This window comes from Myotis lucifugus, unplaced genomic scaffold (genome assembly GCF_000147115.1).
Source record: "Myotis lucifugus unplaced genomic scaffold, Myoluc2.0 scaffold_60, whole genome shotgun sequence".
Lineage (NCBI taxonomy): Eukaryota > Metazoa > Chordata > Mammalia > Chiroptera > Vespertilionidae > Myotis > Myotis lucifugus.
The window spans coordinates 878,804-890,988 of record NW_005871108.1 but is presented as its reverse complement, the minus strand read 5'-3'; the positions used below and the strand labels follow the sequence as shown (position 1 = coordinate 890,988).

Sequence of the window (12,185 nt, the reverse complement as noted above, 5' to 3'; positions counted from 1 at the left end):
TTTTATTTAAAGTCAAAGCTTTATTCAAAAGATAAGTGAGGAGTTCTACCCATGTACAGTGTGTGTCAAAGATCAAGTAAAGGGAAAAATTCTCACAAGGAATGTGCTTCTGTTCTCTCAATGTGGACTGTCCTGGTAGAGGTGACGTCCCAAAAGGGACCCAGCTGCACCTTCCGGAGGCCCTGAGCCGGCTGCCGCGACACTGAAACCCACGCAAGCCGCTGCCTGTAGTCCAGGCAAGCGTCAGGCTCCGAGGAGGCCTGTGCTCCACATGAAGACTATGTGCTCTGCGGTCACACACACACACACACACACACACACTCACACACACACACACACACACACACACCCGCCGAGCACACCCTGTCAGGACATCCCGGCTCCAGGCAGCAGGTCTCTGAAACCTGCAGTCCTGAGGCCTCTGTGTTCCTGCAGGAGGAGGGGGGCGAGCTGCCCGTGACGTCAGACATCCGGGATGGAGTGGTCCATGGTGTGGCGGAGCAGGGTCGGGGACAACCTAGATACAGCGACGACAGTGGCCACACGGGCAGTGCCTTCCCTCCTTCCCGCGGCCTGTGCCTCCCACGTGAGCCTCCACTTTTATTTCTAAGATTTCCAGCCACCAGCCACGCTGAAGGGGGGTGGGTGGGGGTGGGCAGCTGGCAGGGCAGAGGGGAGTGGGGAGGGGAGGGAAGAGCGAGGGAGAGCCTTACTTTTTGACCATGTGCTCGTAGATCACGGTGGGGATGATGGTCAGGGTGATGACGCTCCCAGCTGTGGCCAGAATCTCCGTCACTCCTCTTTGTCCTAGAGAGGAGGTCGAGCGAGCGGTCACCCCGGGGCCAGGGGTAACTGCAGGCAACGCTATGGATGGGTCAGCGTGGCCTCTGCTAGGGAACCACTGGCACCTGACTTCAGGGGTAGGGCTGCCCTCAGGGGAGAGTCACAGGCAGACACCTGGTGAGGCCCTGCTTGACCTAGAACGTGGACCTCCCCTGAGGCTCCCCTCTGTGAATGGGCCACTCCCCACCCTCGCCTCGAGGGCCAGTCACCTGGGCCTGACGGAGCAGGGCCTACAAACAGAACTACGCTCCTTCCCTCACCCACAGAGGCCCCGAATCTCACCAGCCACATCTCCTATCCCATCTCCCTGGGCCCGGCCAGGTTCTGGCCCCAAAGCAGGAAGAAAACAGCATGCCGTGGGGGACATTAGGTGCGCCACCCCCGCCGGGCCCGCTGGCCAGCCAGCCTGAGCTGCCCACAGGGGCCGCTTCCTCGTACATCTCACTCAGTAAAGCAGAAAGGCCTGCAGAAGCCGATGAGATCCTGAAGACACAACACATAAAGTCTCCATGCAAAGTGTGCCAAGCAGCCCAACAGCTAGAGCGATGGCAGCAGAGCCCTGGCCCATCCAGAGACTAGAGGCCTGACTTCACTCTAGCTTGGTTTCTGTTGTCTGGTTGTTCCAGGATAAGGGGGAGAAGGCGTGCTGGATAGGACTAGTGATGGCCAGTGAAAGCAGATGAACTGTGGAGAGATCATCTCAAGCAGCATAGCTCTCTGTGGCCACTTGTAAAGGGGCCAGCCCAGTCCTAAGAGCCTCACACGCGGTGGCTTGGCAGGGTAACGGGTAAGCCCGTAACGCAGCCGTGAGCCGTCCGAAAGGAGAGGACCGGCAGCACCTGTAGAATGACTGCTCTCAGTTAGGATCCATGAGCGGTAATGCTCTCAAAGGACAGATTCATTCATATCCGAAAGAGCCGGCTACTCAGAATTGGTACCAGTGTGCCAGCTTTTCAGGTATGGGGGTTCCCTTCGGACTGTCACGCCTGATCCCTGAGGGCAGAGATGCAGCAGGAAGGACCTAGGACAGACATTAGGAAGCACTTCCTGATCACAGTGAGCTACCAGAACCTGCCTCCAGGGAAGGCGGGGGGAGACTGCCAGGCACAGGGAAGCAGATGTGACAGGAAAGGCTTGGTGATGGCCCTTGTGAGGGGAGGAGAATGAATGCCACCACCCAGGCCATTCTGCAGGGGGACCTGCCTTGTGAGCCCAGAGCCCTGGCTGCAGGAGGGGAAGGGCCTCATCTAAATCACGCCTTCGACGAGAACCACTCTTACCCAGGGAGCAGCATCAGGTTAGGACAACATTACTTTCACTTGTTCAGGGACCAAAAGCCATGTGACTCGGCATCCTCTGTGGTCCATTCCCTGAAGGCACCCACCTTCAGTCCATGCCCCTAGCACTGACTCGAGGCCACTTACATTTTTCAATAATAAAAGTCGCTACACACATCCCCTCAAAAAGTGAACAGAGGTCAGAAATGGATTTCTGAAGAACTGTTTTCAGAAACATTCCTGTCACGTGATCTGGGATGCAAACAGAAGTACCACACACGAAGGGAGGTATTCATGCAGCCCGTAGCCACCTGGGCACCTGTGGCCTTTCACATGTCACCACACCCCCTCTTTCTGTCACTCCTTTGACCTCCATGTGTTAGTATCAATAGCTAATATTTATTGAGCACTGACCATGTGCCCAAAGTTCTATGTACTGACTGTCTTATCGACTCCTCACAGCAACCTTAGGATGAAGAAACAAGCTCGGATGGTGCCCACAGACATGGGCCCTCCCACCACCCAGCAGCCTCCTGCCCCTGCAGCTCTGGGGCAGAGCCGGCCGCTGGCCTACCTTCAGCCCGATGACGTTCTGCCCATTCACTTCACACACGTAGTGGTTGGTGAGAAGCCCGTTGCGGGCCGCGGAACTCCCTTTGACTATAGAGACCACCTTCCCCTTCTTGATGACGAAGCCCACATGGCCGGTGCTGTCCCTGTGCATGGTGACCGTCCGCTGGAAAGGCCTGCGGAGAGGGACAGTGAGCTGGGCTCGGGTCGGGGCAGCAGGCGGACAGAGGAGCTCCTGCCGCCGGCACTCACCGGTCCCGAACAACCATGACGATCTTCTCTGCTGAAGCCCTCTTCACTGCCCGGTGCGCTCTGTCTGTGCTCCACCCGGCACAGTCGCGCCCGTCAATCTGCAGGATCTGGTCCCCAAAGCGCAACCCCACAAGGGATGCAGGGGTGTTGACCTGTACCAGCTGCACGAAGAGTCCCTGGGAGAGGCAGGGCCCCAGTCAGCGCGCCCACCGGAGCCCAGGTCCCTCCTCCTAGGTGTTTCCTCCTCATGCTCTGGGGGCCTATAGGGTGCGGAGACGACAGCTCTGCCAGCAGGTACACTGGCTCCCCATTTTCCTGGTGAGGAAACTCCCAGGCCACACGGCTAGGGAGCACCTGAGGCAGAATTTCAAGCCTGGCTGAAGGCTGCATCCCCAAGCACTGGACCGCAGCCTCTCACAATGGCATCAAGGCCCTACGGACAGCCGCCTGGCAGCCAGATCCCTGTGAATCGGGGGACACGGGGAAGGGAGGCTCTGAGCAGCAGGAGCCCCTGAGAGGCAGCTGGTGGGTCCCTGCAGCAATCCAGTGCCAGGCCTTGGGCCTTGGGGGAGGGGCTAAGAGGAAGGGGCTGGGCTTGGGAGTTAGGTGGGCCTTGCTCCCAGCACCCTCTGCATCTTCCCCACCCCCACCCCCACCCCGCAATGCCCTCCCCAGCTGCTGGGCTGTGCAGCCAAAGCCCCGAAGGCGCGGAGCTCGGGTGGCTCAGGCTGCTTACGGGTGCTGCCCACCACCCCGCTCCCGCCAGGCCGCCAGCCCCACCTTGTTGATGGCCCGCAGCCGCAGCCCCGTCTTGCCGCGCTCGTCCTTGCAGAGGTGGATCTCACGCACCCCGGGCTTGATCTCCGCACGCCGCACACCCAGGCTGTTCCCGGACACCGGCGCCACCACCTGGCCCGGCGAGGGGCCAGAGACCACCGTCTGCAGACAGCAGGGGAGGAGGGGGTCAGCGGGCCCCTGGGGCCTCGAAAGGAGGGGGAAAGGAGGATGGAATGGGCCCTGGGGCCTCGCCCACCAGCAGATCACGCACTTATCGGCTGGAGCCCAGAGGGGACATGACTCCATGAAGCCACTAGGGGGCATCCAAGTCCACGGCCTTGAAAAACAGCCAGGAAAATGAGGAAAGAGCAGGGCTATACAGAAAAGAGGCCCCCGTTTTCCAAGGCTAATTGATATCAGGTAAAGACCTCTTTAAAATTCACTTTTAAGTAAAAGTAAATAAAATTACAAAACAGCAATAGTGACCAATGGGGAAAAGTGGGCTCAGTTTGATTTTAGTCTAAAAATAAAAAGGAATGCTTTCCCCCTAAGATCCAGAACAGGTAACATGTCCAAGCTCACCACTACTATTAAATATAGGACTGAAAGAACTAGCCAGAGCAATAAGGCAAGAACAGAAAAGAAAAGACAGATTGGAAAAGGAAAATTAAATGGTCCCTATTTGCAGATGACATTATGGCCTACTACAAAATTCCAAGGAATCTATGAGTGAACTTGAATTAATAAATGAGTTCAGCAAGGTCACAGGACACAAGATCAACATACAAAAATCAAGTGTACTTCAATATACTAGCAATGAACCTGAGGAAACCTAAATTAAAAATACAATACCACTTACAATCACTCCAAAAAGCTTATAAGCCCTGGCTGGTGGCTCAGTGGCTAGAGCATCCGACGGAAGGGTTGTGAATTAGATTCCAGGTCAAGGGCATGTACCTCGGTTGCAGGCTCAATCCATGACCCCCGGTCAGGGTGCGTGCAGGAGGCAACACATCAATGTGTATGTCTCTCTCACATCGATGTTTCTCTCTCCTCCCTCTCTGTGCCCCTCCACCCTCCCCTCCACTCTCTCTAAAAAAAAATTAATGGAAAATATATCCTCAGGTGAGAATTTAAAAAAAAGCTTTTAACTTATAAATCTAACAAAACATGTATAGGAATTGTATGTTGAAAATTACAAAACACTGATAAAAGATATCAAAGATCTAAATAAACATAGAGATTCATGGATTTGAAGAAAATAGAAAAACTGTCAAATGTCCCCAATTGATAATACAGATTTAATTTCTATCAAAACCCCTGTAAGATGTTTTCTAGATTTAGGCAAGGTTAATCTGAACTTTACATGAAAAGACAAAGGAACTGGAATTGCTAAAACTATCCTCACAAAAAGGAAAGTGAGAAGACACACTCAACCAAATTTCAAGACTCATTATATAGCTAAGTAATCAGGACAGTGTGGATTAATGGAGGGATGGACACTTATGAAACAGAACAGCCTCCCATAAGTAGGGCCAGCTGTTTTCACAGAGATGCAAGAGTAGTAGTTCAATGGAGAAGGAATAGTTTTTTCCACAAATGGTACAGGAGCAATTGAACATCCATAGCAAAAATATGAACTTTGACCTTTACCCCACACCTTATATAAAAATTAACTCAAATTCAATCATAAATTTAAATGTAAAACATAAAACTATAATGGTTTTAGAGGGGAAAAAAATCTTCAGGACCTAGGGCTTAGTGAAAATTCCTTAGGACAGCAAAGCATGACCCACAAAAGAAAAAAGAAATCAATAAATTGAACCCCATCAAAATTAAAACTTTTGCTCTGCAAGAGACCCTTTTAATAGGATGAGAACAGAAGCTACACACTGGGAGAAAATATTTACAAACCACATATCTAATGAATGACTCTAGAATAAAGAACTCTCAAAACCTGACTTAGCCCTGGCCAGTGACCCGCTGGGATTGGACCCCAGCACTCACCTAAGGGTGGCGGGTTCAATTCCCGTGCAAGGGCACCTCTGTTTCAGGTAAACTTCTCCCCCGCCCCTCCCCCCAGTCAGGGTGAGTTTGGGAGGCAACCAGTCCATGTGTCTCTCTCACATCAATGTTTCTCTCACTCCCTCCCTCCCTTCTACTCTCTCTGAAAAGCAAAGGAAAAAATATCCGAAAGTGAGGATTAACAACAACAACAACAAAAAAAACTTGACTTAAAAAAGCAAACAATCCATTTAGAAAATAAGCAAAAGATATGAGGAAACATTTTACTGAAAAGAAAATAGTAAATAAGATCATGGAAAGATGTTCAACATCACTAGCCATTAGGGAAATGCAAATTAAGACCTTGATAAGATTCCAATAAACACCCATCATAACAGCTAATACTAAAAATGGTGATAAAACCCAGTGCTAGTGAGGATGTGAAGAAACTGGGGCTGTCGTGTGTTGCTAACAGGAAAATAAAATGGTCAAACCACTCTAGAAATAGTTGAGCGATTTCTCTAAAAATGTAAATATTCATTTATCATACAGCCTAGCAATTGCACTCCTGGGCATTTACCCCAGATAAATAAAAACTTATGTTCATACAAAACCTGTCTACAAACATCACAACAGCTCCATTTGTAACAGAAATTGTAAACAACTGAAGTGTCCCTCAACAGGTTAAGCAAACCGTGGCACATCCACACCATGGACACGGCTCAGCAATAAAAAGGGGGAACTGCGGATGCACGTGACAAGCTGGAATTATCTCCAGGGCCTTATGCTGAGTGAAAAGGTCACGCACTGTAGGATCCACTGACATGACATTCTGAAATGAGGACGTTAAAGGAACAGGAGAGAGAGGAGTGAGGGGGGAGGGCAGGCATGATTGTGAAGGGCAGCTCGTAGGAGCCCTTGGTGGGGATGAAACATCCTGATTGTGCTGGTGGTTACAGGAATCTCTGCCGGTGATAAAACGACACCGAACCCTAGACACACCTGTACCAATGCAATGCCTGCTCTGACATTATGCTATCATTATGTAAAACGTAGTCATTGGGAAAACTGAGAGAAGGGTACACTCTTCGGTGCCTTTCTCTGTCCTTCGCAACTTCCTGTGAATCTATGATGATTTAAAAATAACAACAAAACTTTAAAATATTATAAAATGCATTCAGCTGTCATATTTTTATCAACACTTAGGTTAAATGCATTTATGTCCTAATTATTGGAACAGAGGGATTAAATCGATGGATTAAAATTGAACTAGATAAACATGACCTTCTTTACGTGGTGTGTGGACTTCACAGCATGACTATCAAGGGGGTCATTTTAGAGAACACCCCAGTGTCACTAGCTTTTCTCAGGGTCCCACGTGTCCTCATCCTTGTCCATGTTCTCCTGTGAGACCCTCCCTTGTCAGCAGCTCTGCATGTGGCTGTGCATTCTCGTACCACTCCCACCACCCTCTCGAAATCCTCCAGGCCCAGCAAGTCCCCGCTGCACTTTGCCACTGATTTTCACGGGCTCAGGCGGAGACTGGCCGACAAGGACACGGACAAATGGCCGCAGGGGTGCTGGACCTAACTGGGAGGGGTCTGCGTGGGGACTGGGTCTGTGAGTGAACACGTTTTCAAGGGTGAATGTTTCTGTCAGGATTTCTCTTGCTCCCTGAGCCATGGAGCTCGGGAATCAAGCCATGTTGTTTAGTTTGGGGACCAGGGCTGGGTGACGAGCTCCTCCCACCGCGCCTCTGCCTGTCCACGCGGCTGCTCTCACGCTACAGGCAGCCCTTCATGAGAAGCTCCCAGACGCAGGCTGGGTTTACTGTCCTCCCTTCTCCTTCAGCACCTGCAGCCAGGGGTCAAAGGGCAGGCAGTGGCCCTGCAACCCCCAGGCCCGCGGGACCCCATGAAATCCCACAACACTTGTAATGAGGGCTCAAAATGGGAAGTTCCATCAAGAAACGGGGCTGCAAGAATGTTTCAAAGGCGAGACCAAGAAGGAGGGAGAGTTGGAAGATCTGTGCCCACTTCAGGCAAGAGACAGATACCTACACTGGTACCGTCTGGACTCTGAGGCAGGTTCTGTTGGACTTCTTGGCTGGAGAGGGAAAGACCCATATAATTTTCCAGTTCTGCCAGGTTTGGGTACAAAACTGATGGGAAAGGAAGAAGGAGGAAGAAAGGTGTTACCAAGGTGAGCTTGGCCATACGGCCTGGCTCCAATGTGGGGGCTCATTTCTAAGACACGGGGCCTGGGAATGCTGTCAGCGCCCAAGGATCAGCTTCTCCCCGAGAACAGTGTACCCCGGGGACGGGGTGTGTGGGAGAGGAGGCAGGAACACGCGCTGGTGAGGTGGTCCTCTCCCCAGGTCTGAGGGGCAGGGGTCCTACTCCCTCCAGGAGCAGCCTGGGACCCCGAGTGCCTCATGTACCACTTTACTTGGCACCGGCCAGACACCCAACACGAAGTACAGGGCTGGCACTGGGGCCATGAGGCCCTGCTCTTAAGAAATCCCCAGAAGCAGGCGTCTGACCCAAGGGCAGGGCAGCTCAGCTCTGGGGACACTGTGCCCGGGGAGGAGGGGAGAATTGAGCCTAAGTTCAAGTTTGCTGCCAAAACCTGAATCAAGACGGCCACAAACAACAACTCCTGGGGCCACCACAACATCTGGCCCTCAGGCGGCACCACGGAAGATGGCCCAGAGCAGGGCAGTGAGTGCCTCACTGGGCCGGTTTCCTCTGCGGCCTCAAAGGGTTCTGGTGAAGGTGGGACGTGTCTAGAGCACACAGCACAGTAGCAGACAAGAGACCAGCACTCGGAGACGCCAGAAGAGGTGACTCTCGGTCAGGAGCACCCCCACCCCACTCACTCACCTGGAGGCTGGGGGACAGGTGTCTCCTGCACAGGCAGGATGGGCATCTTGGGGGTGTCTCTGGCCTGGGCCTGCGGAGAGGTGAGGGGTGCTGGTCAGCTGTGTCTGGGACCGGCCCCCGCCCCCGGAACCGTTGGACCCTAGGAGCGAGGCATTACGTATGCTGGCGGGCCTGGGGGGTGGAGGACATCCATGACCCTTTGAGGTCCTGTGTAGATGTGGTCTCTGAGATGCCCATGTTTCTGGGGGAGGTTCGTGGTTGTTCTCTACGAGCCACCAAATGACCCATTTTTGCCCTGAAGCAGCCAGAACATTGGGGCCCACTCCCAGCCAAGTTCTCAAAAAGTCCCAAACTCTCAGCACCCACTGAGACCACATGGGATGGAGGGAGAAGGGGCTGGTGGGGGCTCAGAAGGCCAGGAGCCTGCCCTACAGTGTGGGGTGCACTGAACCTGGTGGAGGAGAGGCTGGGACAAAGCAGGCAGGGCAGGCCTGGCCGCAGGTGCTGGCCGTTTCCATTCCTGCTGCGACTCCATTGCCTTGGCCTCTGGGCACCTGCCCCGCTCGGCAGGCCCTTCGGGGGTGACCTGCAGGCCTGGGGCCCAACCACCCACCAACGTCCAAGACCAGCCTCCCTTAGCTGCCCTGGGTGGTCCTGAGGCTCCATCAGGGGCCCGGGCTCACACGGGCCTGGCGACGTACCTGAACGGCTTGGTCCACCTTCAGGTCCTCCAGAGATGGGTACAGGGTGGACATGGCTGCTCCGTGAAACACCCTGCAGGGCACAGAAGGCAAGGAGGAGCGAGGGGTGAGAGGGGGCACGATGTCCACCGTCCGTCCACATGAGCCATTCAGCACTCTCAGGATGAAAACGATACCCGGGAGGCACAATTACCCCCATTTTGGAAATGGGGGAGCTGGGGTTTGTACCCAAGTCTGTTTGGTTCCCCAGCTCCTGGTCTCCACCGTTGCAGAGTTCCATCCCACCACATTCAATTGGTTCTGGGCTACAGACCCGGGCTCAGGGAACCACCCAGGACATGCTGGCCGGAAACAGCAGGACTGGGGGCCAGATCCTTCCCTGCCCTGTTTCAAAGATCAGACCTGTTTATGAGACCTACATTCCATCCAGCAGGTGCGTAGTGAGTGCCTGCTGCGTACCGGCCTGTTAGGGGTTTGCAAAGCATTGCCCCACCACCACACAGAATCCGGTCCAGTCTCAAGTGGGTGGGGACTTAGTTACAACAGAAAGGCAGCAGGCCCTTCAGAATTCCCTCCCCACCCCACCCCCCATGCCCCTTTTCACTTCTGGACATTTGAGTTCCTACTGTATAACCCATTTCTAGCCTTGATCCTGGCCACGGTGAAGTGAGACCAACGGAAATTCTTAAAAACAGGCACACAAACTGTAGCAGAATTTAAAAACTCCACAGAGAACAGGAAGGAATGGGGACTTGGGGAAGCACCATGAACATTTACCAAATACCTGCTAAGTGTCCCCGAGGAGAGCCAGTAAGACCTTGGAGCAAGGTATCCAAAGAAATTCAAAGGAATTACAGAGATGCTTTATTTCCTGCCTAGATGAAATGTGAGGAAGGGGCTGCTTTCAGATTCTTGAATAAGTCGAGTTTTTTTCATGTCTCCAGGCCTTTGCATATGCTAGTCCCTCCCTCTGAATACTCCTCTACCCCTTCCACCTCCTGCCTGGCTAACTGCTAATCGTTTCCAAGTCCCAGGTCAGAGCACTCTTCTTTCGGGAAGCCTGCCTTGATCTGTGCTCTCTTCCCCCACCCCCACCCCACCCCCACCCGTGTCCTTACTCGTGCTGATTATTCAATTGCCTGTAGTTGCCTCTTTAATTGTCCATCTACCTTGTTCGACGGGGAGTTCCAAAATGGCAGGACTGGGCCTTCTCACTTGTCATGGAGCCCCTCACCCCTCGCGTGGAGACTAACTCGGTGATATTGCCAGAAGCACTGCACTCTGCCCGGCTCTCACTTTTCTCTTTAAAGCTTTGATGTCCTAAGGACACCCGCCTTCCTGAGATGGAAACAAGGCCCAGTGGTCCTACAGTCTTGTTCACCTCTCACAGTTTTATTTGAATTAGTGCCAACATTGTAAGATATGGAAATATAAAATTCTTCACTTCTAATTGTATTGAAAACCATAAGAACGTTGGGCAATGCAAGAGCAGGGGTCGTGCATAGCAACACTCAGCCTACCTCCAGAGGGGCTGCTAGTGCTTTCCCATTTCCCCAAGTACCCAGCCAGCCCGTTTAGTTCCAGATCCTGCCCTCGCCTGGCCTTCGGGGAAGAAATGATCATCTCATGAGGTCAGGGATCTCCCAGGGGGAGAGGGAGACTGGCGCTGACCTCCTTTAGACCAGCTGGGGGGCCGTCTGCCTGTGGCCTCCCCCTGCACACATACTCTGGGAGGTTTTTATCTTAGGACAGTCCTAAGGTACCATCTGCCCAAAACACCCCGTGCCAGCACAACCTCGCACGAACAGCGGTGAGAGGCTACCCCTGCCCTGTTTTTTCCCAACGATGAAGCAACAGCAAGGTTGTATTTTTAGCAGCTGCCCTCCGGGAGAGCGGAATCAGAGAGCCACTTCCTGGAAATCACTCCCAGCCCAGGACCACACAACCCTTTCTCCGTTTCAGTGGCCCTTCCACCACCGTCACCTGCTCGGGGTCCCAACTCAGTCTGGGGCTCTGGGGGGCATCAAGAGGCCGGTATTCCCCTGCCTTGTCGCAGTTTTGAGCAGTTCATGGTAGAGTGGGGAGTGCTCCCTGCCAGCAAGCATGGCTGTGTCTCATTCACAGAATGTGAGCGTCTACTGTGTTCGGGCGCCCTGGCCCTCTTTCCGTCATGCTGGTCCCTCTGCTTGGACCACCACCTTCTCTGCCTGGCGCCCTTTCAAGGCTCAGCTCAAAAGCTACTTCTCTGTTTTTGAGGTCATGGGACCCTCTGGGCCTTCTTTTGTTCCTAACGTGAGCTGTACTGCCTCTATTACCAAGCTGTTTAGCATATTTCTTTTAATATATTTTATTGATTTTTTACAGAGAGGAAGGGAGAGGGATAGAGAGTTAGAAACATCTATGAGAGAGAAACATCGATCAGCTGCCTCCTGCACACCCCCTACTGGGGATGTGTCCACAACCAAGGTACATGCTCTTGACCGGAATCGAACCTGGGACCCTTCAGTCCACAGGCCGACGCTCTATCCACTGAGCAAACCAGTCAGGGCCTGTTTAGCATATTATACGATTACTGTCTGGGCATTTTCTCACACTGGACCCAACCTCAGAAGGGCGGGGGCCTCCCTCCCGCCCACCCACCCACCCACCCCTTTCACCACTCCATGCCTCCCCACCAAACGGGCTCAGCACCCGAAGGCTGGCAAAACTTATTTGACTGAATAAATCAGTGTTTTCCCAAAGCCCAGAGTAGAATATTCTGAGGGCATTTTGAGGGGCCGCTCCTAGCCTTCACGAAGCAGGGAGCAGGGATCTGGACCTCTGGGTATGCATAGAAAAATTCACCACAGTAACTTGTCCTCTGTCCTGAAAAAGCTTCA

At 53.1% G+C, this 12,185-nt stretch overlaps 1 protein-coding gene across 1 annotated transcript in view; it reads right to left on the bottom strand.

Moving 5' to 3' along the window:
* SDCBP2 (syndecan binding protein 2) overlaps positions 1–12,185 on the bottom strand; it is a 15,594-nt gene continuing 3,409 nt past the window's right edge. The window contains exons 2-10 of the mRNA XM_023754482.1: positions 9,307–9,379; positions 8,606–8,675; positions 7,784–7,884; positions 3,723–3,881; positions 2,943–3,118; positions 2,695–2,866; positions 1,782–1,836; positions 714–807; positions 1–517 (exon numbers count right to left, since the gene is read on the bottom strand). Coding sequence (XP_023610250.1) covers positions 463–517; positions 714–807; positions 1,782–1,836; positions 2,695–2,866; positions 2,943–3,118; positions 3,723–3,881; positions 7,784–7,884; positions 8,606–8,675; positions 9,307–9,379 — 955 coding nt within the window. The 3' untranslated portion in view covers positions 1–462. The remainder of the gene's footprint in view (positions 518–713; positions 808–1,781; positions 1,837–2,694; positions 2,867–2,942; positions 3,119–3,722; positions 3,882–7,783; positions 7,885–8,605; positions 8,676–9,306; positions 9,380–12,185) is intronic.